This window comes from Aythya fuligula, chromosome 5, assembly GCF_009819795.1.
Source record: "Aythya fuligula isolate bAytFul2 chromosome 5, bAytFul2.pri, whole genome shotgun sequence".
Taxonomy (NCBI): domain Eukaryota; kingdom Metazoa; phylum Chordata; class Aves; order Anseriformes; family Anatidae; genus Aythya; species Aythya fuligula.
In genome coordinates this window covers 24663002-24685553 of record NC_045563.1, presented here as the reverse complement: position 1 = coordinate 24685553, position 22552 = coordinate 24663002, and the positions used below count along the sequence as shown (strand labels likewise).

Genomic DNA, 22552 nt, shown 5'->3' with positions numbered 1-22552 from the left:
ATCACTTTGATGTCAAAGAAAATAGACCACTGATTACTCACTTGGCATAATTTCCTACCTGCCCTCCTCTGGCTTTTCCTTCAACGCTCACAGCCAGACAAGCTTCTCTGCCAGTGAGACAGCAGTGCTGCCCTGCTGCATACATGTGTTGGTCTTGGTGGCAGTGGAAAAAAACTAACAGTGTGCTCTGGGCCAGTTCTCCTTCCCCTCCTAACAATATGAACCACAGCTTATAAATGAAAAACATTACTAATATATTGCATTTTACTCCAATATTTCAGAGTCTGAGGATTGTGCAGATCCCAGCAGGCCCATTTCTTCACTGGAAAACTGACTGAAACCTTCAAATCCATCCCTACACCTGACATTAAAAATGAAAGCTGTCACACCTATGCTGGCAGAATTATTCATACCAGATGAATAACACACCATTATGTAATTCTGGACATAACATTAAAAACCCCCAGTTTCCAAAACACAGATCTCTATCTGTTAGCTAGAAAAGTAGCTTGGGGATGTACAAACAGAGAACTTTCCAGTGAAAGGCATCAACAGGACACGCATGTAGCAACTCAGTAAAACCTCTAAATAAACCCAACAACAACAAACAAACAACTGAATAGAAAAAAAATATCTTACTCTCAGCTTCTCTGTTAACACAATAGGTAGGCAATCCTCTGGCTCATTTTCTGCCACAGGCAGAGGATTTCTCTTCCCGCCTGAATTCTTACTTGTTTCCTAAAAAAAGTTTTCCAGTGACTCAGCTGGGAGCAGGGCTAAACCCAAAGTAAGGACAGTAATGTTATGTCTAGCACTGCCTGAAATTTCTTCATGCGGACAGTCTTCTCAACAAACAAATGTTTTTTAACTGGCAGATGTATGTTCCAGTGAAAAAAAAAAAGTTGGCTTCCTGTGGCAAATTTCTAAGTGAAAGTTTTCCTGTTACCTTCACATTTCACTTTAAATGCTGTTTTGCTTCAGTTCTTCAACTGAAGAGAACTGAATCAAAACATAAGTCAAAATGATCTTTTTTTTCACTGAATTTAATTTTAACATAAAAACATGTCCTGTGAAAATCAACAGAAAACAAATGGCATTTAAAGTCCTTCTGACAAAGTTACTACGTTATTTCTAAGTATCATATTCATAGCAAAAGAAATTCCCATTAATACAATATTTTCTTGGAAAGTCAAATTCTTTTCATTCTAGTTTTAGATTTTCTTCAGAATTTCTTACGGGAAAATTTGTCTTTCAAACAGCTTATTACACACATCTTTTTTTCTGTATTTCTCTAACTTGCTCTAGAGAAGGATTTTTCTAATCCTGTGTCTGTTTTCCTTCCCTGGTTTTAAAGTAAGAGGACCTACATTTTGATACTCCATAGATCTCTAAAGGCATGACGGAAAATGGTAATACTTCATTTTATACAAATAAAGCTGAGAAAGAGATTAGTGATGTGAATTAACAACATTCATTCAGCATTTCAGTTGCAGAACCAGAACATTTAGCCTCTGGTCACATACCCTTTCCACCAGGTAACAGCCTTCATAATTCTGCAAATGCTCTGTACAACTTTTCCAACATTTTTTTTCAAGTATTCTTACATTATATATAACAGATATTAACTTATCTGATCTCAATATCTTAATTTTTACAAGTACTTCTACAGCAGTATACTTTACATTAATAATCTGCTCCAAACTATCAGCAGTAGTCAGCTGGTTGCTTGTAGGTGGTTATTCCAGAGACTTAAAACCTTTCTTCCAATAATTCCACTTTATTAGGCTTTAACAAATTTGAAAAACAATTCCTAGAAACCTCTAGCTAAGTACTTATTCCAAAAAGCACAGAACAAAATTACACTTCTTAGACTTTTCAGCTCACTGAGAAACCAAAGAAGTCATAACAGAAAACCACAGAGAACCAAGGTGAAACAGAGGGGGAAGAGAATCAGCCTGAACCAGGGAGAGCTGTTAACAGAAAGTCAGCCGGCGCTGCATACAGAGTCACAGGACCATATCAGCATCCACTGGCAAGGAATTCCTTTCTGTCAAGCAAATCCCTGCTCTTAGAGAAGAGCAGAAACTCATCTGAAAAGGTCTATAACAGCAACATTGACAAGGTAATCATTCTTTTAGTTCAAGTTACCCCAGAGAAGCAGATAGGAAGAAGTCTGTGCAAGTCTGATGAAATACAGTATAATCCGCTGCAGGGTGCTTCTAGCTTTAATGTTTTTGGCACAACAAAGGACAGGTTGGTCCACAACAAGTTTTAAAAGTTGGAGAAAGATTTCCAACATAACACACTCAGTAACAGACATAGCCCATGGAATAGTACGAGTTAAAACCCCATCACAGAGCATGTTAATCACTTCAGTCCATGTTCTCTCTGCCCACATTCCTCCTCAGACCTGCTGCTTAGTGTTTTCTATTGGCAAAGCACCTCTGAAGGACAAGAGCCAGCCCATGGAAACATTAAGCACAAAGATTTCATGGAATATAGGTCAGACCAATCCATGCCTGAGTCAACAGCAGCACAAGGCAATCTGAGTGTGCTACATCCACCCCAGGGCTCGTTACAGGGATGGCGCAGGCTAGCTTGTTCCACCAGGCAGCTGGGATCTCTGACAGTTCAGTGCTTCCTCTCCCTCTAAGTTTTTATAAATCACTAAAGCTCAGAAGGAAATTATTTTTCCAAGCTGCAACTTTTTTTTTTTTTTTTTTTTTTTTCCCCCAATATGATGGGAAAATCTCTGAAATCACGTCAGGACAAAAAGAGAAACTTTCAAAAACTTTTGTGTCTGTTTTGTTGTGTGTGTGTCTTTAAATGAATGAGAGAGAAGAAGCTCAGAGACCACTGCTGGCTAAGATATTCCATTGGGAGGTAAAACAAAACAAAACAAACAAACAAAAAAACAAACAAAAACAAACAAACAAACAAAAAATCCCCCCTCCAAACAGGCTCAGACACTGCTCTGCCTTTTCATTGCCTGCCAAATAGGTGCTGTAAACACCAAGCCTATGACCTATACTGGAGCCTCTCTCTACCATCCCTCTTCTGGGCAAATGGTCAAGTGTTAACTGCATATGAGAGTCTGGTCTGCCACACTCCCAAGAAAACTCACTATCCACTGGTTTATAAAGTCAGTCTCCCTGGCAATTATTGCGAGAAAGTAAAGCAACTGCAGAAGGAGACACCAATCAATTCCAGGCTAGAGAACATGAAGTCTAGGAATGGGGCAAGGGGAAGAGGATAATAAATTCAATAAAATGTGAAATACATAAGGATATCAAGAAATACAAGGCAGGAAAGAAAAAAAAGAGGGGCTTACCAGTGGGAAAATGCTTGCAGATCTACAAAGTGTGAAAGACCCCACCAATCTAAAACAGCAATACTTTTGGGTCTGCAGAACTTCAATGGAAAGTGGCATGATAACAGAAGGAGAACTAGAACCTGCAGGCTCTAAATCCCGACCAATTTCAGCACTCAGTTCAATAAATTGGGAGAATGCATATTTATTTAGGTTAAATAAATAAATAAAAAGGGTGGGGGTTAAAACCTTATTTTAATGTTGAAACCTTCCATAGAAAAAAATCAGTGGGACTTTATATGTAGAGAATCAACTAAGAAATATAGCTGAGGTCACAGCTGATTTTTTTCAGAGTAACAGAAGACTAACAAAAACCTTAGTATCCCCTTACAGAGCCTTTTTTTTTTTTTATATATGTTGGGCTGTGTAACACTGTAGAGGGTTAGGTTCCTTCACAAGAAGACATATTGCACTATCTCCAACTGTATAATACATGCAAGCATCTCATCTGTTTGATATAAAAGAGAATCTCTCCTTTGCTTAGAAGTGGGAGATTTACTTAGCTCAAGATTTACATTTGATGTTAGTGTCTGAAAGTCTTGGATAAAACAGAAGTTACCGCTGCAGGGACACAGAATACTGAAAACACAGCTGTTGTCTTCTATCCTGATCTCCCCAGAATTGCTCTGCAAAAGTAACAGTATGTTTACACTGATACCATACATTGTCTGGTCATTCTTCTTAATGACCATAACTAGCCACATTATGGTAAGTTTAAATCAACTAATACTGAAACAACAGCAGTGTCAGAATTACAGTGTGCAGACAGAATGAAAAGAGCAGGAAAATGAGTCAATGGGCATAAAAGAAAAAGTGAGGAAAAAAAAACAGCAATGGAAAGATCAGTTCTCTCAGGTAAACTGCAGTGGCAAGTGCTCAAGGTATCTTGCTTTAGCTGCAAAGGAAGGACTGAGATCACTGCTCTGCACTCATGGCTGCAGCCTCAGTCATCCCAGTGTAAATGGGTTCCAGTTAATTCGGACTGGGAAGCTGGACCTTAAAGGAGCCCCATCTCCTGCTGCACATCATGCCACCCTGAGATAAATCTGGACTGGAGAAATCTGAAAAAGAGGTGGCAAATCAGAGAGGCTGAAATATTTGAGCAGGGGACAGTCAGAGAACAGTAGACTAAATATTTAGGCAGTTGTATTCTGATTTACTTGCCACTACTGTCCCCGTGAACTACGCAGAATATAAGAGGATGACTACTGATGTTACGTAGAATAATCTATAGCTTATAATAGTCCTTACAACTGGAACAAGAGGACAGTCTAACAGCAAGAATTATGCTGTTAACATATCCTTGGAACAGGGATCCTTGTTACAGGCCCATGGAACAGGGATGAAATGGTATCACTCAAGTATTATAATCCATAACACTGGCCATGAACCTAAAGAACACGTAAATTAACATGCACCATTATATTCAGAGCTTGAACAGAATACAGCCTTTTTCTTTTTCCCAGAAGTGCAAATACTGCCTTGCAAAGCACATTTCTTCATCTATTTCTCCTGTTATAGGGTGATTTAGTTCTGTAATTAAAATGAAAATTAAGTTTGTCCCTGTGCTTATATGTTTTTCATTTGAGGAAATCATAAAAAACTCTTGATTCGTTTCTCTTTCAAGTCTATCAATTTCAATCGTTAAAAATATCAACCTGCACATCATTTTACAACAGACTTTGTGGGAAAAAAATATATGTATCTCCATAAAATCAATTGTTTTTTCAACTGTTTGCTCATGCTACATAAATCATGAATCCCACTTTAAATGAATCATCAGCAGCATCAGAAGCTTTTAGATTAAAAACTTATTAAACCTTTTCAATAGTTTATAAATTTTAAAAATGATACAACTGGTTAGGGAGCAACAATTCTGTTTGCAATGCTGGTGGAGAAGCTACCCATGTTGACTGAATGTCTGCTTCTAAAAATATTTATTTCAGATCATAGTGCTTACTATTAGAAGGGGTCTCACTGAAGTTAGACTTCTACTTCATTATTGAAAATTGTCACATAGTTGTAAAGATACCTTTTTCTTGCATGGTGGGTGTACCTTGCAGATCCTAAATACTCTGCAATGTACAGCTCTTGAGACTGTGACATGCATCTGCCCTTAAAACTCCATCTCTACTAACTATGATCTTTCTTTCAGATCTTTACTTAATCTCAGCATCAGGAGAGTAAAAAATAATTTTTTTGATTTTATTGTTGCAAGGTTTTTTAAACGTCTGTTTATTAGGAAATTCAGTGAAGTAAATGTACATTTGCCTGTAGCTATTTCTGCATCTTATATGTTTCAACTGCATCTTATACATTTCAACTGCAAATTGGAAGAACCTCTGGATAAAAATTTTTTGCAAAGTTTTTACTGTCCTTCCTCCCCTGGGAACATCAGACTTGGCAAATACATAGCTTTTAGAGTACCGGATTAAATCACAAAGGAAGCTCTTATATATCATTGAAATAACTACTCACAGTTACTACATGCATCCCTAAATTTTACCTTACAACCCTTATTAACTCCTGCTGCTGAACATACCAATTCTTATTCTTAACAGTTTCATTCAAAGATGTGTAAACTGACACAAATATATATTTCTTATACATCTTGTACAGCAAACAATAGGTTTAATGAACTGAGTCTCACTGCCTCTGACACCAACATGAAACCTACAAAAAACATACTTTTAAGTAGATACCCCTACATTTATATTTTGCTCTTTTATCTTTCATTACAATGGGGGTTGACATCTTAGAGGTGTACATTTTGCTGTACTAGTTATACTCTGTTCAAATTATTTGCCTATGAAAACTCCTGTTGCTAGAGATTTTCATAGATTTTTTTTTTTTTTTGATTTGGAAAAATATATATGTACTTCCCTGTATAGAGATACATTTCTCATACACAGCTGTGCTGTTTTATCTAATATGTGGAAAAAATAATCAGTATGCAACAGCATATATCTCTGTCAGCATTTTTATGTGTTTTTTCTGTTGAAATACAAGGAAACTGATTATAAAAATGGACAGACCATATAACTGAAAAGATTAAAAACATATGACAACATTCAAACAACAGAAGTATGTGAGAAAGTGGTAGTGGGATTAACACTCCTTCATAGTTCAAAACTGATTATTTGGATATAGCCTTCCTCAGTCATTGATCTATGATTTGCATTAATCCCTAGCTTAAAGAGCATTGCGGTGAAACAATTTTCCTCGTAAGCTAGAAACTCTATACTGTTCCTAACTGTTATGCAAATTTTCATTTCTGATATGCATTTTGATGTCACTCTACAGAAAATCCAATTTTCCTTTTGAGACATGACACAGGAACAATAAAAAAAGAATAAACAGAAGCAGAGAACTTGCCCAACTTTATTCTGAGCCAACTTCCTCTCCCTTCTGTGTCTGACTTAGATTTCTCTTCCTTTTCACTTTTTCCTCATTTTTACTTCTTTTTCCCTTTAAAAAGAGACAGATTATTTCTGAGATGTACCATCTTTTAAGAAAGTCAAAATTCATGTGCAAATCAATCTTTTATTGCACAAAGTTCATTTTAATTTTGGTTTGGATGTTCCTGTCTTCCATGAAACTCTTGTTCCAGCTAGGAGTCACTTTCTGCTTCAAAAAACTGGGTTACTCTGGACTTTATTAACTTTATCAATGGAAATCTCAAAGGATGGAGACAGCAAAACCTCTCTGGACAACCTGGTCTTTTGCTGAACATCCCTTGTGTTGAGAAAGTTTTTCCTTACCATAGAACCACAGATAGAATCACAGAATGGTTTGGGTTGGAAGGGACCTTAAAAGACCATCTAGATCCAATCCTCCAGATCTGGGCAGGGACACCTCCCACCAGATGGCCCAAAGCCCCACCCAACCTGGTCTTGAAGCCTGGAACTGTCTTGTTCCAATTCAAGTCTGTTGTCTCTCACCCTCTTGCCATGCAGCACTCTGAAGAGTCCATCCATCCTGACAACCTCCTCATAGATACAGGCAGGCTTCTATTAGGTTCTCTGAAGCTGCCTAAGAAATATATATATATATATATATATATATATATATTTTTTTTTTTTTCCAGGCTTATGCTCAGAAGCAGTACTCTCAGTCTCTTTTTACAGGGCAAATGTTGCAGCCCCCTGACCATACCATCTGTCCGCTGTAGAATTTAAACTAATTTATATAGCTTTGTTGTACTGGGGGCCTAAAAATGTATGCAGTGTCTAGATACCAGGGATCATCTTCCTTGAGGGGAAAAAAAAAAAAAAAAAAAAAAAAAAAAAAAAAAAAAAAAAGAAGGATTTTTTGTACTTGTTTCCTTCCTTTGAGCATGTCTGTGTATATATACAGTTGCATGTTCACACATACAGATAATCTGGAACTAAATATCTCTTCCCTGATTTTGTATAATGAAAAGATATTAAAGATATTCAGCCTTTTCTGGCTTATACTAATATTCATGAAAGACAGAGCTGTATAAAGATACACATTTTAGTGTTACTGTTTGCACAGGTAAGCCTTCAAAAGTTAACATATGCTGATAGTTGTTACATTTATGCTCAAACCCCTAAAATGTTGCTGTGCATGTAGGCACAGCTTCAGGTATCTATTGTACATTTTAACATTAGCCTCTAGTATTTTTTTCTTAAATTTGTTTCTTCTAGGTTAAAGGATGATGTGGAAGTCTTGGTCCAAACAAGGAAACAAATGAGAAGTAGGAGAAAATACTTTTTTAAGGCCAAGGAATACCTAAGAGGAGAACCAGGAGAAGGCACCAAATGGTGCCAAAATTCCCAAGCTGCTGTCATAGTGGGCAAGGCACCACAGAGATGACAGAAAGTGGGAGAATTTGGTAAAAGAGAGAGGGAACAGTAGGTGAAGTAAATGTGCAGTCTGTGTAATAAGATATCTCACTGCAGTCCTGTGGTTCAGATGAGGAGCGGAACATGTGTGAAGGCCCATATTATGATTCCTGGGGAGCACTAAAGTCCAAAAGAGAAATAACTCCAAGGTAAGGTTGTCTTAAAGAGCAAAGCGTCTTGCCAATTCACTTGGATCAAAGCATCAAACTTCCACCTCAGTCCAAAACAGGCTCCCTGAAAAATACTCTCAGTACTTAATGTTATACCTACAATCAGTAAAAGAAAATAAAAAGACCTAGTAGACATCTACACAAGTAATTCTTAAATAGGCTCCACATATAAAACAGAAAATAAGTTTTTGGTCAGTTAGTTGGCCTGAGAAAATGCATTGTTTTGTCATTTATGATTATTGTCGTCATCTCACACTCGGTCTGATATAGTTCCCTAATGTTTTACACACACATGCCATACACTCTTTTCTTCATCTACTTCATTTGGTATGCATTCAGAGTAATGCCAGACTACTGGATGACAGAGGCTGCAGATGTTCATGCACCATATGTGAAACTGCAACTGAAATGTTAAGATGTTTCTAAGAATCTTTGTAATTCATTTCTAGCCAAAGCAAAAGATAGACCTAAGACTTCAAACATCACTACTTAAGTACTTACAGGTGTCTTTCTTGTTCCCTTTCACATTACTCACCAGATTCAACTCTAGGTGGCTTTCCAAACAGTGTGCTTGCACATGTAGACAGTGTATCTTAAACAGAGAGCTTGTGGAGTCTTACCATGAAGATAATTCAAATACTGTCTGGACAAGGGCCTGGGCAACTGCTCTAGGTGGCCCTGCTTGAGCAGGGTTGGCCCATATGACTTCTAGAGGTCCCTGCCAACCTCAGCTACTCAAGGACTCTGTGAGTTACATCCACTTTAGGATGCATTAGAAAGAAGCATCCTTTAAGGACAGTGACATAAGAGATAAAATCATTTTCAGTGTTCTGAATTACCATGTAACTGGCATAACTTAGTAGTAATAAAAAGTTCTTGACCCACAGGTTATTCAGATGACAATTTTCACACCTTATGAGTAAGTCTTATAAAACACCATAATCAAACTTATAATGAAATTTTTCCCTGTTCAAAGTAAGAGCCATAAATTAATAGTGTGCTACATTGCAATGGTGATTCGAACAAGTCATTATTATATTCTGAGATTTAAAGTACATACTAGAGTTAACTGCAGCTGCTCTCTACTACTCGTGTTAAATATTATATGTTAGAGCAAACCTGACACACTGTATTAACAACTCAGAAGTCAATGACAAATCTCCTACAACATGCAGACCAACACAAGTAAGTTTGAATTTCTGAAATATCAATATAAAAATTGCATTTCTGTTTTTAAATTATTCTACAAATCCCATTTAAGTGAGCAATAAGGATACTATAATAAATTCTTTCTATCTTGGTAAATCATACCATAATTTGCGCACACACTAAATGCTGACCAAATTCATTAAAAGCAATAATCACAAATTGCTTGGGGTTTCTATTCACTATTAACAGGTTTTAAAGAAATGCCTATGAGATTTAGGAACAGAAGTTGTTTTTGAGACTTCCCTCCAAGGTTTTAATAAACTTAATGAGAAGGGGAAACTCTAAAAACCTCTAGAAATATGAGTATTTTCCACTTGTAAATGCTGGAACACTGAAAACACACACAGTTCTGCAACTGCAAATGTTTTTTAGTCATAACTAACTAGTTACCTTTATTTCCCATGAACATAATATTCACACTACATTTATTATTTACCTCTGCAGCCCACATCCCTCATCACAGACATTCAGCCTTCAGATTCACAATTTTCTGCTGTGTTGATGCCAATTCTCTTGCCTCTGACCTGCTGGCAGCTCTGTACCCCCTCTCACACAGGAGGTCAGGATGAAATGAGAGCTGTAACCCAACATCACTCCATAAAACAACCTAACTCCTTCACTGGACCACACAGAGCTTTTCCTTAGGGACTACCATCCACTGATCCATGCAAATGTTCAGTGCAGCCATCTAAATTAATGAGAGAATGGCTCTTTCTGTTGTTCTACATACTGCTACAGAATGTAAGGAATTAAAACACGTCCATTAAGTTGGGAGTTAGAAAACAGTGTTTTAAAATTACAGATTATTTTAAAATCTATGTTGATAAGGTTGCATATGTGCAAACAACCAGGGAAGAAATAAGCATTTATACCCACTGGTTCTTTTCTCCTCATTTTTTGAAGTGAATGCATCACTATTACACAGATATTTCATTCTTATGAGAGTTAACTGCCAGCAACTTTCCCCTTCCCTTAGAAAAAAAGTTAAAGAATATTTAGGCTACAAGAAATGGACTTCTATTTCAAAGAGATGGCTGGTGAGCAGTAAAGCAGAAATGCAGCCTTGATTCATTGATGCATTCACATTTCCAACAAATACCTATTTGATAAGGCTATTTCCTCACTTAGAGTCAGACATCACACAGAAAATTTCCCCTATGAGTCACTGATTTATATGAGTATTAATTATTTTACCTGTAGTATACATGCAATCTCTGCATTTCTTCTTCTAATTTTTTGCACTGTTGAAGAGCCGCCTCTTTTTCCTGTTGCAAGGCTATCAATTCTGCCTGAAAAATAATAAACAAATGATAAACACTTTCTTCAGAATACCCATGTTGCTTTGAAAACATAAAAATCCTTTGTGCATTCATTTCAGCCATGCTTTATTGTAATACATGTATTATGTTATACTATTCTCTAACGTTGGCTATGTAATTTTTATGAAAAATTCCTTTCTTCTTGTAGCATTGAAATTGTTTCTTGTTCTTTTTCCTGACAGGATCATGTTTTGAATGGTTTTCCCTTGCATATATAGTAAACTTTTTGAATGGTTAAGGTTAGCTATATTCAGTTCAGTCACATGTTTATCAGCACTTTTCATATTTATATAATGTTCCTAGTGCAAAATTGTGTTGACCAACATACTTTGCAGAGAGTGGAGCAAAGCACTCAGCCATCAACAACTGATGTGCAACTGTTGCTCTGCACGTGGCTCTCACGCATTGCAGCTCCTGTACCGGGCGCCACCTGATGCTCCCAGCTAGGACTGCTGAGACCAGCAGTGGCGGCCCTCTCATCCAGGACCTGGTTCCTAGTGGGGTGAGGAACCCCTAAGGAACCACTGTCATCTCCCACCTGTGCACCATCCCGGATGTTCCCCCTCCCTTTGTTTATTCACACTGTGCTGTGAACGGCTTGTGACTCATAACCATTATGGAAATTGCCTGTGTGGCTTGTAAGGTCAGGAAGGTAGCCAGCCTCGACATGGCACTACGGTTAAAGAGGAAGTAGGATAAATAAGTACTCATGCATATTTAATGTTACCTTACAGTTTAATCAACATTAATTTTAAAATGTCCAATTTCAATAGCACTGCAGAACTCCCTTGAGGGCCCAGATACCATATAAATTATCTTATAATCAGTGGATGATTAATTGTTGTAACAACAAATAAGACAGGACTTGCCCAACAATTCTTTGACACATGAGCCTGAGCATATGGCTGGTTTCCAATGTTTTTAATGCATGGTGTAAGTTATTAATTGTACAAATTGTAGAGCCCCAAACCAAGTCGTACGTGTGTGAGAAATGCTGATGGTGAATTCTGCCAACTCCTCAGGACAGTGTTGTGGAACAGTTTCTCAGTAAATTGAAGACTTGTTACATGAGCGATGAACACATGAAGGGAATGGCACAGAGTTCAGCTCTGAGCTCTGCCAGGCTCACTGTATAATCACGAACAACTCTGTTTGTATACCTCAAAATCCCTCTCCTAAAACAGGACTCGCACTTGTTGTTTCCTGCACATCTATTAAGACTATATGTCTTCAAGGCAGGTGTTTTACTGTTTACTGTCAACTCCCAGTCATCTATGGGCAATTTATCCTGCTGGTTGATTAATCATGTCCTGGATACATGGCTGACTCCTGGCAAATTTTATCAAACACAGCCCTGCACAAATGCAGCCACACAACCAGTCTCTGCGCTGTGCTGCTCAGTGGGTCATTCATGCATTACCCAGGGTTTTGCATTATTGGGGTACAAAACCCACTGCTGCAGCTGTTCCTGTAACAGACATTCATAAAACGTTAACAGGAATTTCTTGGAGAATAAAAACCAACTTTCTAACTCTATGGAGCATTCCTACAGCTTGAAAAGCAGAAAGCGTTAATGTTTAACCTCCAAGTGACAGTGGTATAGAGCTTCAGATACTGAAAACAATGTACTGGATGCTGGCAAGCCCTAACTCCTGCCATCAAGAGGTTAAAATCCTCTGCAGGTGAGCCGCTTGCCTGGTGCTGCTTGCTGCCTTGCAAGCAGAACGCACAGAACACAAGAATGTCAGCCAAACCAAGCTATTTTCTATAATTATACTGTACTGAAGGTGAAACAACATTCTTAAAAATTGGAAAACACGCTTGAATCAAAGTAGGTGGTTTGTTCTAGAGGCCAATAATTAACATCCTTGCCAATTTTCAGTGTACTGTGAAGTGTGATTGAAATGGTAGACTGAAAGGAAATGTGTGCAGCTGACACACCTACTCATGGGGAGATTAACGGCTGGTCTCTTTGGAGAACTATCATAAAAAATACACCTAACGTGCCACTCACTTTTCAGGACAAAAGTCAGAATGCACTTGGGTCTGGAGACTCTTATTTGTGTCAGTTTTCAGCAAACAAAGTTGCATTGATTTGACTAGGTTTGAGTCTAATTTACACCAGTAAATGTAACAGCAGAATCATGTTGCTTGGGTTTAAAAAACAAAACAAAAACCCAAACCAAACCAACAGTGAAAAACAAACAAACAAACAAACAAAAAACAAACACCAGGAAACATCTACAACTAAAGGGAAGAAATGAAGGCATTTGGTAACCTCCTGAAAAGCATGTAGTAGGTTGATACTAGGGAGCAACATGAGAGCAACAAGAATTCCAGTGCAGAAACTTTTGTGTATGATATGCAGCTATGCAAAAAATGGCTTATTCGCAGGCCTGAAGAGTGGTAAACATAAATAGATGACTCAAATATCCTCACAAAACAAAGATGTCTTCCTTCACAAGGAGGAGGAAAGCAGAACAACATCCATAATGAAGTTAAACTAATAACTAAAATAATGGTGCCTGGATTACTATAAAATATTTGGAAGACTCCTATAATATACATTGAAATCCATCCACAGCGCACGTGGCAAAAGTCCTACATGAGCTCACCTCTAGTAATAACAATAACTATTTGGGAACTTTTTAACAAAATATTATTCCTTTAGAAAATGTCACGATGTGGAAATCAGAAGTTCTCACAGAAATGTATCAGTTTTGATTAAATTTTTTTTTGGAAACTAGGGGAGAGAAAGAAGAAAAACAAAAAGAATTACACTTAGATTCCTCTGGTGGAGGCTTTCCCTAGAAAGCACATCTAGCAGAGAGGTCAGTCACTGCTTTGGCATATGGGCCACCCTCAATGAAGTTTCTGTTTAACCCTGAAAGGGTATTCTGATAACTGGGATATAGTCTCTTTCTCACAATTTTGTTTTGCCCAACAATTCTAATGCTTTCATATTTGGTTTAATGTGGTTAGATCCTTTCCTCTTCTGTCTCCCAACCTAATCTAGTGAAAAAGAAAATTCTTGTTTCTACACTTCTCTTATGTTTCATTTTAGCAGTTTCTTGTAGAAAAAATTAATTTTCTCAATTAAATAAAATTTAAAAGCTAATTGCTCCATATCAGACTTAGCAAAGCCAGATCTTGAATGAGAAAATCTCTTTTTTTGAAATACATTTGCCTGTGCTTCAAAATATTTAAAGGAACAATGCTACATGCTTTCTTAACCCACTGGTGGGAAAAATTCAAAACTAAAGCAAAGGAAAACACTTTTTATCTGTTCCTATCTCCACTAGGGCAAACATGAACATCCTCAACTCTACTCTAAATAGAAAGAGGTAGGAATACAGCATCCTATGCTGTCAGGTTCCCTATGGGTAAGAGATGACTTTCATAATGCCTTTCTGCACACAACAGAAAGAAAAAACATTCAATGAATGTGAATAACAAAGCTTAATAGCTTCATCTTCTTACTTTTTTTCTTATGCATTTATCAAGCATATATATTGCACCTGTATATATTTACAGAGCATATACATTTCCTTCTTTGTGTAGGCTAAATATAATTCTTTCTGTTATGTCTCAGCAAGTAGGCTTTCCATTCCCCTGATCAATCAACCCAAACCCATCTGTGCTGTGCTAGCAGTACTTGCTAACTCCAGTGAAAACATCTTCCCCGGCACGTTCTTGCATTCCTTTTGCTCACAGTCAGCCTCCTGTATTTGTCTATTCACCTGTCCACTGCTATTACCCAGCTAACAGTAAAAACTCCTGGTACCACTGAATTTCACCACACTTTTTTTTTTTCTTTTTTTTTTTTTCTCTCATGTACTTGAGGCCATTCCAATCATTCAGCAAGACAGCTTGAACTTCTTTTGTATTAACAATATAAATAATAATACCTCCCAGTTCTGTGGCAAACAGCTATTTTGTTTGTATGCTGTTGTTCTTTATGCCAAATGTTCTTAATGAGAACGTTGAAGAAAACAGGTTCATCACCAGCCAGAGAAACTGGATAGAAATTCCACTAAATCAGTCCTTGGACCTTAACATTTCTCTTTTCAAAGCTGTTTGTTCTTGCCTTCCTGCTAACTAGTTCCTTATTGCTTTTGACTAACCCCTCATCTCCTTCATGGGTGTATGATATTTTGCAGATGGACAAGAGCTGAACCTGTCCATCCTTCCAAACAAGAGATGCTAGGTGTACTCAGTTAATAGCAGCATATTAAACCTATGCTTGCTTGTAAAATAACAACTTACTTTCTATTTTTTTTTTAATTAATAATTTTTCATGTGGCACTACTTTAGCTTTACTTCTGTGTTAGCTTATATATAACAAATTTCCATGTCTAAATAAACAATTACATCAAAGAAGAATTCTTGCATGATCTTATTTGGGTGAAAGCTGTACTTCAATACACTGTTAATGGATGCTTTAAGTATTTTCCTTCCAAATTAACTCCAAAGACTCAAAATAAATACATGTATTAACTGGTCTACAATTGCCAGGACTTGTTTTTTCTTTTCCCTTTTAAGTGTTGACAGTGCCTCTGCTAATTCTGTCAAATTACACCACACGCAACTTCAAAAAATTTATTAAAGAACTTTACTATAATTCCTGCAATTTTAATTTGGAATTTTGGGATGAAGACCAATATTATCCCTATCTGAGCACAATAACCTACTGAACAACTAGGATATTTCATTTATATTTCATTTCCTTACCTTCATTTCTCTTAACCCTTGTCCTCATAGTTGACATCATCATTAGTAAATGCTGGCAGAAAAAAAAAAAGATCACACACTTTTGGACCTAATACGTGTTATCCTTGATCTCTATGCCATTCTCAGAATGGTAGCACATTTCCTCTTTCCTTGTTCTCATTTCAGTCATTACACTATTGTTTAATTTCGTTTCCACAGGCCAATTTAGCTTAACCTCCAGCAATTTTCATTTGTCCCTGTATCTTCTGTTTTTAAAGACATAACTTTCTTGGTTAATGAGTGCTCTTTTTTTTTTTTTGTAGATAATCACTTTCTTCTTATTGAGGTTATAATTCACCCAAATAAAACTGCCACCCTTTCCCGTAAGCATTTTCCCCTCATTTGACTAAGAGACTTATTAACATATAGGTATTCCTTAACTTAGTAATGGCTTCTACCAATAGCTTTCCTTCCACAGATTCCAGACACTCCTATGGATTAAAAGATGGCTGAATAAGAAGTCTTGAGATTCTCAAGGGTCATTTCTACAATTTATGGACTCAAGCATTTACATTTGTTAGAGCTGGGTAGTGGTGAATGATGGCAATAAGGTATTGTTCTGCTACTTCAGTCTTGTGTTATCTGGGGTCTGAAATGGAATCTAGCCAGAAATGTCTGGCCAACTGAATTGCCCCAGTTTCTGCTGGGGGCAGTATTATGTTTCTGGTGATATTAGCTGACTAGTTCAACAGTAAGAGGCCAGTTGTCTTCTTAGGGCAGTAGGAGATTGGGAAGGAGAGCAAAGGTTTCTTTCATTTTGAATTAGAATGACTAAGAAAAAAAAATCAGGAAAAATATTTTAAAACCATTTAAGAGATATTTTTATTTTACACTACTTTTACTGCTTTCACATTTTACATCTCATGTCAATAACAGTAGCATGTACTGCATAACAGAGCAGGTCATGTTGTGACACATTATGACATCCAACTTTTAACCATCCTGTTGTTTTTACATTAGCAGCTGCTACTTAGTGCAGATTACTCATCTCATCTTATTTTCTATTTCAAAGTGTCAACACATCAAACTGTTCCACAACAGAAGCAGGTGATGATCTAGAAAAGAAAATGAGCACTTGTCTTATTAATTGGAGGATCAGAGGTTTTCAGGGTCAAGAAAAAGACTCCAGCTAACATGAGGGAACTGAAAATGCCTAGATCTCTAATGACATGCTAAGCGATCACCTTGTTTTTTTCTTTATCTCACAGTGTTAACGTGTCAAACTGTTTCACTACAATACAAATGGGACAGTTTGACCTAGAAAACTAGATAAAACAAAGTCTTGTGCCTTTTTTTTTTTTTTTTTTTTTAAATCACTGGAAACAAAAGTGCTAAGGTACTAATGACAACTCCTGTTCTTACCCTTGCCATAAGAGTGATTCCAGAGTGTTTATTAATACGGTGATAGGTGCTTTATATATATAGAGAGAGAAAAAAAATGCAACGTGTGTCCAAGTAGCAGCTGGCCTGGCCAATTTTAAAAATGAAAAGTGAAAATTGGAACTGTAATATAATAAATGTTATAAATTATTAACATCTCATGTAATATATAACTAAACAATAAAAATAAATTTAAAACATGAAATAAAATCTGAATTTGGTAATGTAGACTCAAATTTTTACCAAACAAAGATTCTGGGAAATAACTTGAGACAAAAAAGTTTTGAATGCTAACTTAAATCATTAGAAATTCACGAAAATGTAGTTTCTCAACACATCATTTTCCAATGGAAATAATTTTTATTAAACTATTGCAACCTTGACTGTAAATCAAATGACTGTATTTTTTGCAATTCAGGTTTGGCCATGGTGACATCACATCCTTTATTTCTGATTTAAGAATCAGTTGGTAAAATACAATTTCAAAGAAATAATGGAAAGATACCAGCAATACAGAGAAACTTGTATTTGAAGGGAAAAATAAAAATTAAAACACACTGTTTTGGACATGGTGTGTCTAAAGCAGAAAATATTTTCTGCAGGACTTAAAATATTCTGGTTATCTGAGGAAGCTTTCTCATGTCCCGTTCATGGCTGCTTAGGTGACTGGACTAGAAACCAGACACGTCTCTTCTAAGGCAGAGTGGGTTATCAAATATAAGCTTGAAACAATGAAGAAAAACCTCTCTGATCTGCTTTAATAACAAGCATGTTTCCCTCAACTCCAAAAGACCTGACTTGCTTCCCCCACACCATGAAGAATATTATGCTTTACAGCAAACTTTACTGGCAGTCTCCTTGGAGGGAAGGAAGAAGGAACTGACCATGTAGGCTGGAACAAGCTAGATAGCCTGGAAGCAGCCCTCCAGGTTGCCTCTGAGGCCTACTGGCAGACTGCTATGGGAAAGCTTCAAATGTCAGTACCCATGATAAACCTCTTGTCCACATAAATGACTTGAGCCACTATGATATCAAGACAATATCTGGTACAAACAGTAAGTCGTCAGCACAGGATCCAAAAGGTAGTGTTGTAATGTTGTCTCAGAAGCTTTACAATAACAAAGACCCTATTCAATAAAAAGCACATTCCCCTCAGCCCCAGAAGTGTCCTATCCAGTTTGGGGCGGAACTGAACTGGCAGAAGAACAGAAGAAAGTTCGTATTACAGCTAGACACGTTTTAGCTGTGCTGTAGGCAGAAACAGTGTGTGCTTTTAGGGCTCTCAGTCTGGTATGTTTTCAAGTTCTGCTAACAGCCCCAAACCTGAGCACAGCAGCATCCCTCTGTTCCTAAAAGGAAGCATCCAAGAACTATTTTCCAGCCTTAACACCTAGTGGCTTGACCTGCCGTGAATTCACACACCAAAATCTCTCTTCTGTCCACTTCTAGAAGGCAGGGCTGCTAATACCAGATTGTCTAAGGGAATAGACCCTGGTAACCAGTGTCTTTAAAAGGCATTCTCTGGGAGTGCAGGTTAAAACCATGCCAGGGAGCTTTCTAACAAAAAGAATAGATGATTGTGTGTCATTCTGCAAGTCCACGTCCTGATCCTATTTTAGTTACTGCAGTAAACACAAATAGTCAGTCTCACCAACTAACAGGGACTTATTAACTTAAACAAGCTTGATAAACCTGACTTATATATGAGTTCGAATGACAAATTGCTTCTCTGTTCCCAACAGGCAGATGAGGCACACTTGACTGTTCAGCAGGACTGTCCCAGAGCTCCACTCCAAAGATGCAGGAGTAATTCTTGCTTGGATGTACCCTTCTAACCTTATTTCAGTACTTAACCTCTATTGAAGACTTTACCTTATAGTAAAGTCCTTGGCTTTGACCTATGACCAGCTATTGACTGTGTCTTTCCATTACAATTTGGACTTGCTTATCCTTTGGCTTCTCTATTAAGATATTCATTTATCAGAGTTCCTTACTCTTGATTTCAGTGTGACACCAGTTCCTTAGTCTGAGACACTCTGACATTTCACAAATCTTTTTTCCGTAAGAAAATATGTACACTAAAATCATTCATGCCTCATTAAAGTGGCAGAAAAAAACATGCAACGCAGTAACTTGAGCAAAAAAGCAGTTGACAATTTATGCTTGAAAGCTCATAACCAATGCTAAATGACAATATACCCGAAATTATAACCTTTCAAGCAAAGAGACAGAATGACTGTTACCTTTTGGCAGACAGGACTTCTGCAGAAGGCAGGAGTGTCAGAATCCCACTACAGCAATTAAACTATGAATCTTTCATAAAGGCCATGACCCTGTACAGAACTATAAAAATGAACGGTCCCACTGACTTCACTAGGATTGCTTCTGTCCGTAGGTCTTGCAGGATTTGGAAAGATAGGTAGGGAAAAGCTTGAGTTAGTATTTACTACTTCACCTTATGGAAAACAAATTATAAGGAGGCATACGCACTCAAATTTATCAGATATTTTTATACACACAGATGTGAAATCAAAGTACTGAGTTCAACAGTAACTGTTACACCTAAGAAAAGAATAAATCATTACTGAATAAATGTTTCTGTTAGCAGGAAAATTAGGAATAAGAGAATCAATAAGTATATGCCCCACACAAATATGTCCAGACTTTAAGTACCAAGACATTCTCAGTGACTTTGAATCTGGCAAGCCTATTATTATTTCTTCTCCTTTGATATCTGAAGTTCTCATCTGACTACCTAGCAAAACAATTTGGGCTCTTTCCCCAGCTGGATTAATTTTGTGCCTAGCACTTTTGGGAAAAAGAAAAAGCTGCATATCTGTTCCTGAGGCTGTCTGCAGGCTTTATTACGTTGAACTGCCTGTGCAACTGGGATGGCTGTGAATTTCTGAGACACGTGAACAAGCTGCCATCATGTCTCTTGTGATGAGAGGATCCTCAACAGATAATTTAAAACAGTTTCAGTCTTTGTGCAGTCCTTGATATGTAGAAACAATCAAACATTCTGAGTTTGAATATCCAGTGCTGATTTTGATCATATTTATGCAGAACAACTCCCTGAATCTTGCTTTTTCCACATTCTTATTGCAATGTTTTCTACCCAAGTAGAAGTCTAAGGACTTTTAATAAGAGTAAGAAAGGCAAATAGGAACGTTTGCGAGAAGTATTCAAGTATTCTTATAGGAACCATCTATCTGCTGGAAAAAGTACATGAGAGGATTTGATAGACAGCACCTTCCTATTGAATCAGCAGGGGACAGATGCCTCCACAGATTGTTATGGACACTATATTGCTGAATGAGATCTATTCATATAGTTAAGTTACCTTCACTCAGAACTCAAAAGTCGGTTCTGATACTAAAGATATCCAGTCCTTTCTACTAAAATGAATCTATTTACTAAATTTTATATGAGGTAATTATATTTACCCCTACTGCATGTCTATTCAATTTGCTTCTGTTAGGTCTTTGCCTCAGAAAAAAGCATTCTTTTCACTTTCTACCAAAATTAAGGTGCATGATTGCAAGACACTTAAATTTCTGCTACAGCTCACTCAGACTCAACTACATTTCAACTGGAAAAAAAGGTGGTTCCCGCATATCAAATAATACTTGAAATCTCTGGAGAAAGAAAAAGGAGAGGAAGGAAAAGAATCATGTGTAACCCACAGTGATTTTCTTTAAAAATGTAATTTGCAAAATGAAACAAAACAACCCAAAGACAAACATTTCTGTCAACTATCAAATGCTCCAGCAATTTTCCTTAGGATAATATAATGCAGAAGGTATATTTCTTCCATCTTATTTGCACAAGACAAATAAGACCATTTCAATCACCATGGATTGTGGTGTACAAAAATCACATCCTGATAAACCCAGACAGCAAACACTTCTCTATGTTACTTTCTTACAGTTAGAATTTTAGCCAATGCTTATGTTTTTATTTGTTCAAAGTGTATTTTGTACTTTTTCACTGCACCTATTATACATTTCTTCACTTGAACACCTGTTGAACTAAACTTGTCTTGCCAGAATATTTTTAATTATGCAATCTGTATTCTGTCAATGGCAAGCACTTGGGTAGAATTTCTTATATACCTTTCAACATACCCAGCAGACAATTAAAGAACTCGGTGTACAGAAATATTTGCCAACTGAAATGTTAGTGCCACAAGTTTAATCAAGTGATCTTGACTAACTTTTAGCAAAGAATCACAATTTTTTCACCATCAGTTTACTGCTTCAAAATACCACTTTAAATGCTATTTCTTCAAAATTTTTATTGACTCAGTCATTTACACAAACTGCAATACATGCCTGACTTGCATAATACTTCAGGCAATAGTTCCATTAATACTTGAGCATTGTCTTCTCATGTACAGTGTGATGAATGCCGAATTTGTCTCCAACTTTTAAGAAAATTTGTTTTTGCAGAGAAAGTCCTGACCCATTGAAGCCAACAGAAGTTTGCTATTGACTTAAATGGGATTAACATTTCCCTGTATTTGTATACATACATTCTATTTAGTGATGAATATTCCAATTATATGTTTGCTGTATACAAGGTTAACATACAGAATAAATCTAACCAAGAGCAATGTCTTTGTGTGTTTGCTGATCAGTACGACAAATATAGATACATAGGCAAGCACTGTGCAGAACCCTCTCCAATTTTGTAAAGATAAAATGGTGAGATATTTGTGCAGGGCAAGGTGCCACCTGACGTTAAATTTTAAACTGACATGCATATAGGTTTCATCAGAGGAAGGGAAAACAACCATCTGTGAAACCAGATTTGTGAAGAATCTGAACAGCAGCAATAAAATTCTTCAAATAACCACCACTTTTAGAATGATGACGTCTCTTTTGGGGAGGGGTGCAGGGCTATTAAACTCATACAGAAAAGGGGAAACCCATTACTTTCTTTTGGAGGCTGCTGGATTGGCAGCCCTATTGCCTAGGCATACTGCTGTGGATTGTAGCTGTTGTATGAAACTCCACAAAATGCTTTTGATCCATTTTATCTTGCAACTTAGCAAAGAAATGTTGCAATAAGAAACACCAACAAAGATCTGAAAAACTTAAGCTCTGGATTACCATATTGTGTTCTCCTGCCATTCAATGTGTCAGACAAAGGCAGTGGTGTTCAAAGTAGAAAAAGAAAAAAGAAAAAAGAAACTGGTCACAGAAAGTGCAAAGCACAGAGTAAATAATATTCCTCCACATCCCTACTCTTTCATAGATCTGTTGTTAAAAGAGTTGCAGCAATTAGGCTTTTGTTAATTACCAGCTGTTGAAACAGATGTGTTGACTGTCCTTATTAGCCAACAGCTGGGACAGGAGAACAATTGATGCTCTCTAAAACCAACAGCCAGCTGCTTTGCAGTAATTATCTCCTATCGATAATACAGGTGATAAAGGCAGCAAAAAGGTTATGAGCTTCAATAAC

General features: G+C 37.0%; 1 protein-coding gene across 2 annotated transcripts in view; it reads right to left on the bottom strand.

The window, feature by feature from the left end:
• Window positions 1–22552, bottom strand: part of MIPOL1 (mirror-image polydactyly 1) — a 187559-nt gene that overhangs the window by 37562 nt on the left and 127445 nt on the right. For both annotated transcript variants that reach the window (XM_032188980.1, XM_032188981.1), the window contains one exon: window positions 10812–10906. In XM_032188980.1, coding sequence (XP_032044871.1) covers window positions 10812–10906 — 95 coding nt within the window. The remainder of the gene's footprint in view (window positions 1–10811; window positions 10907–22552) is intronic.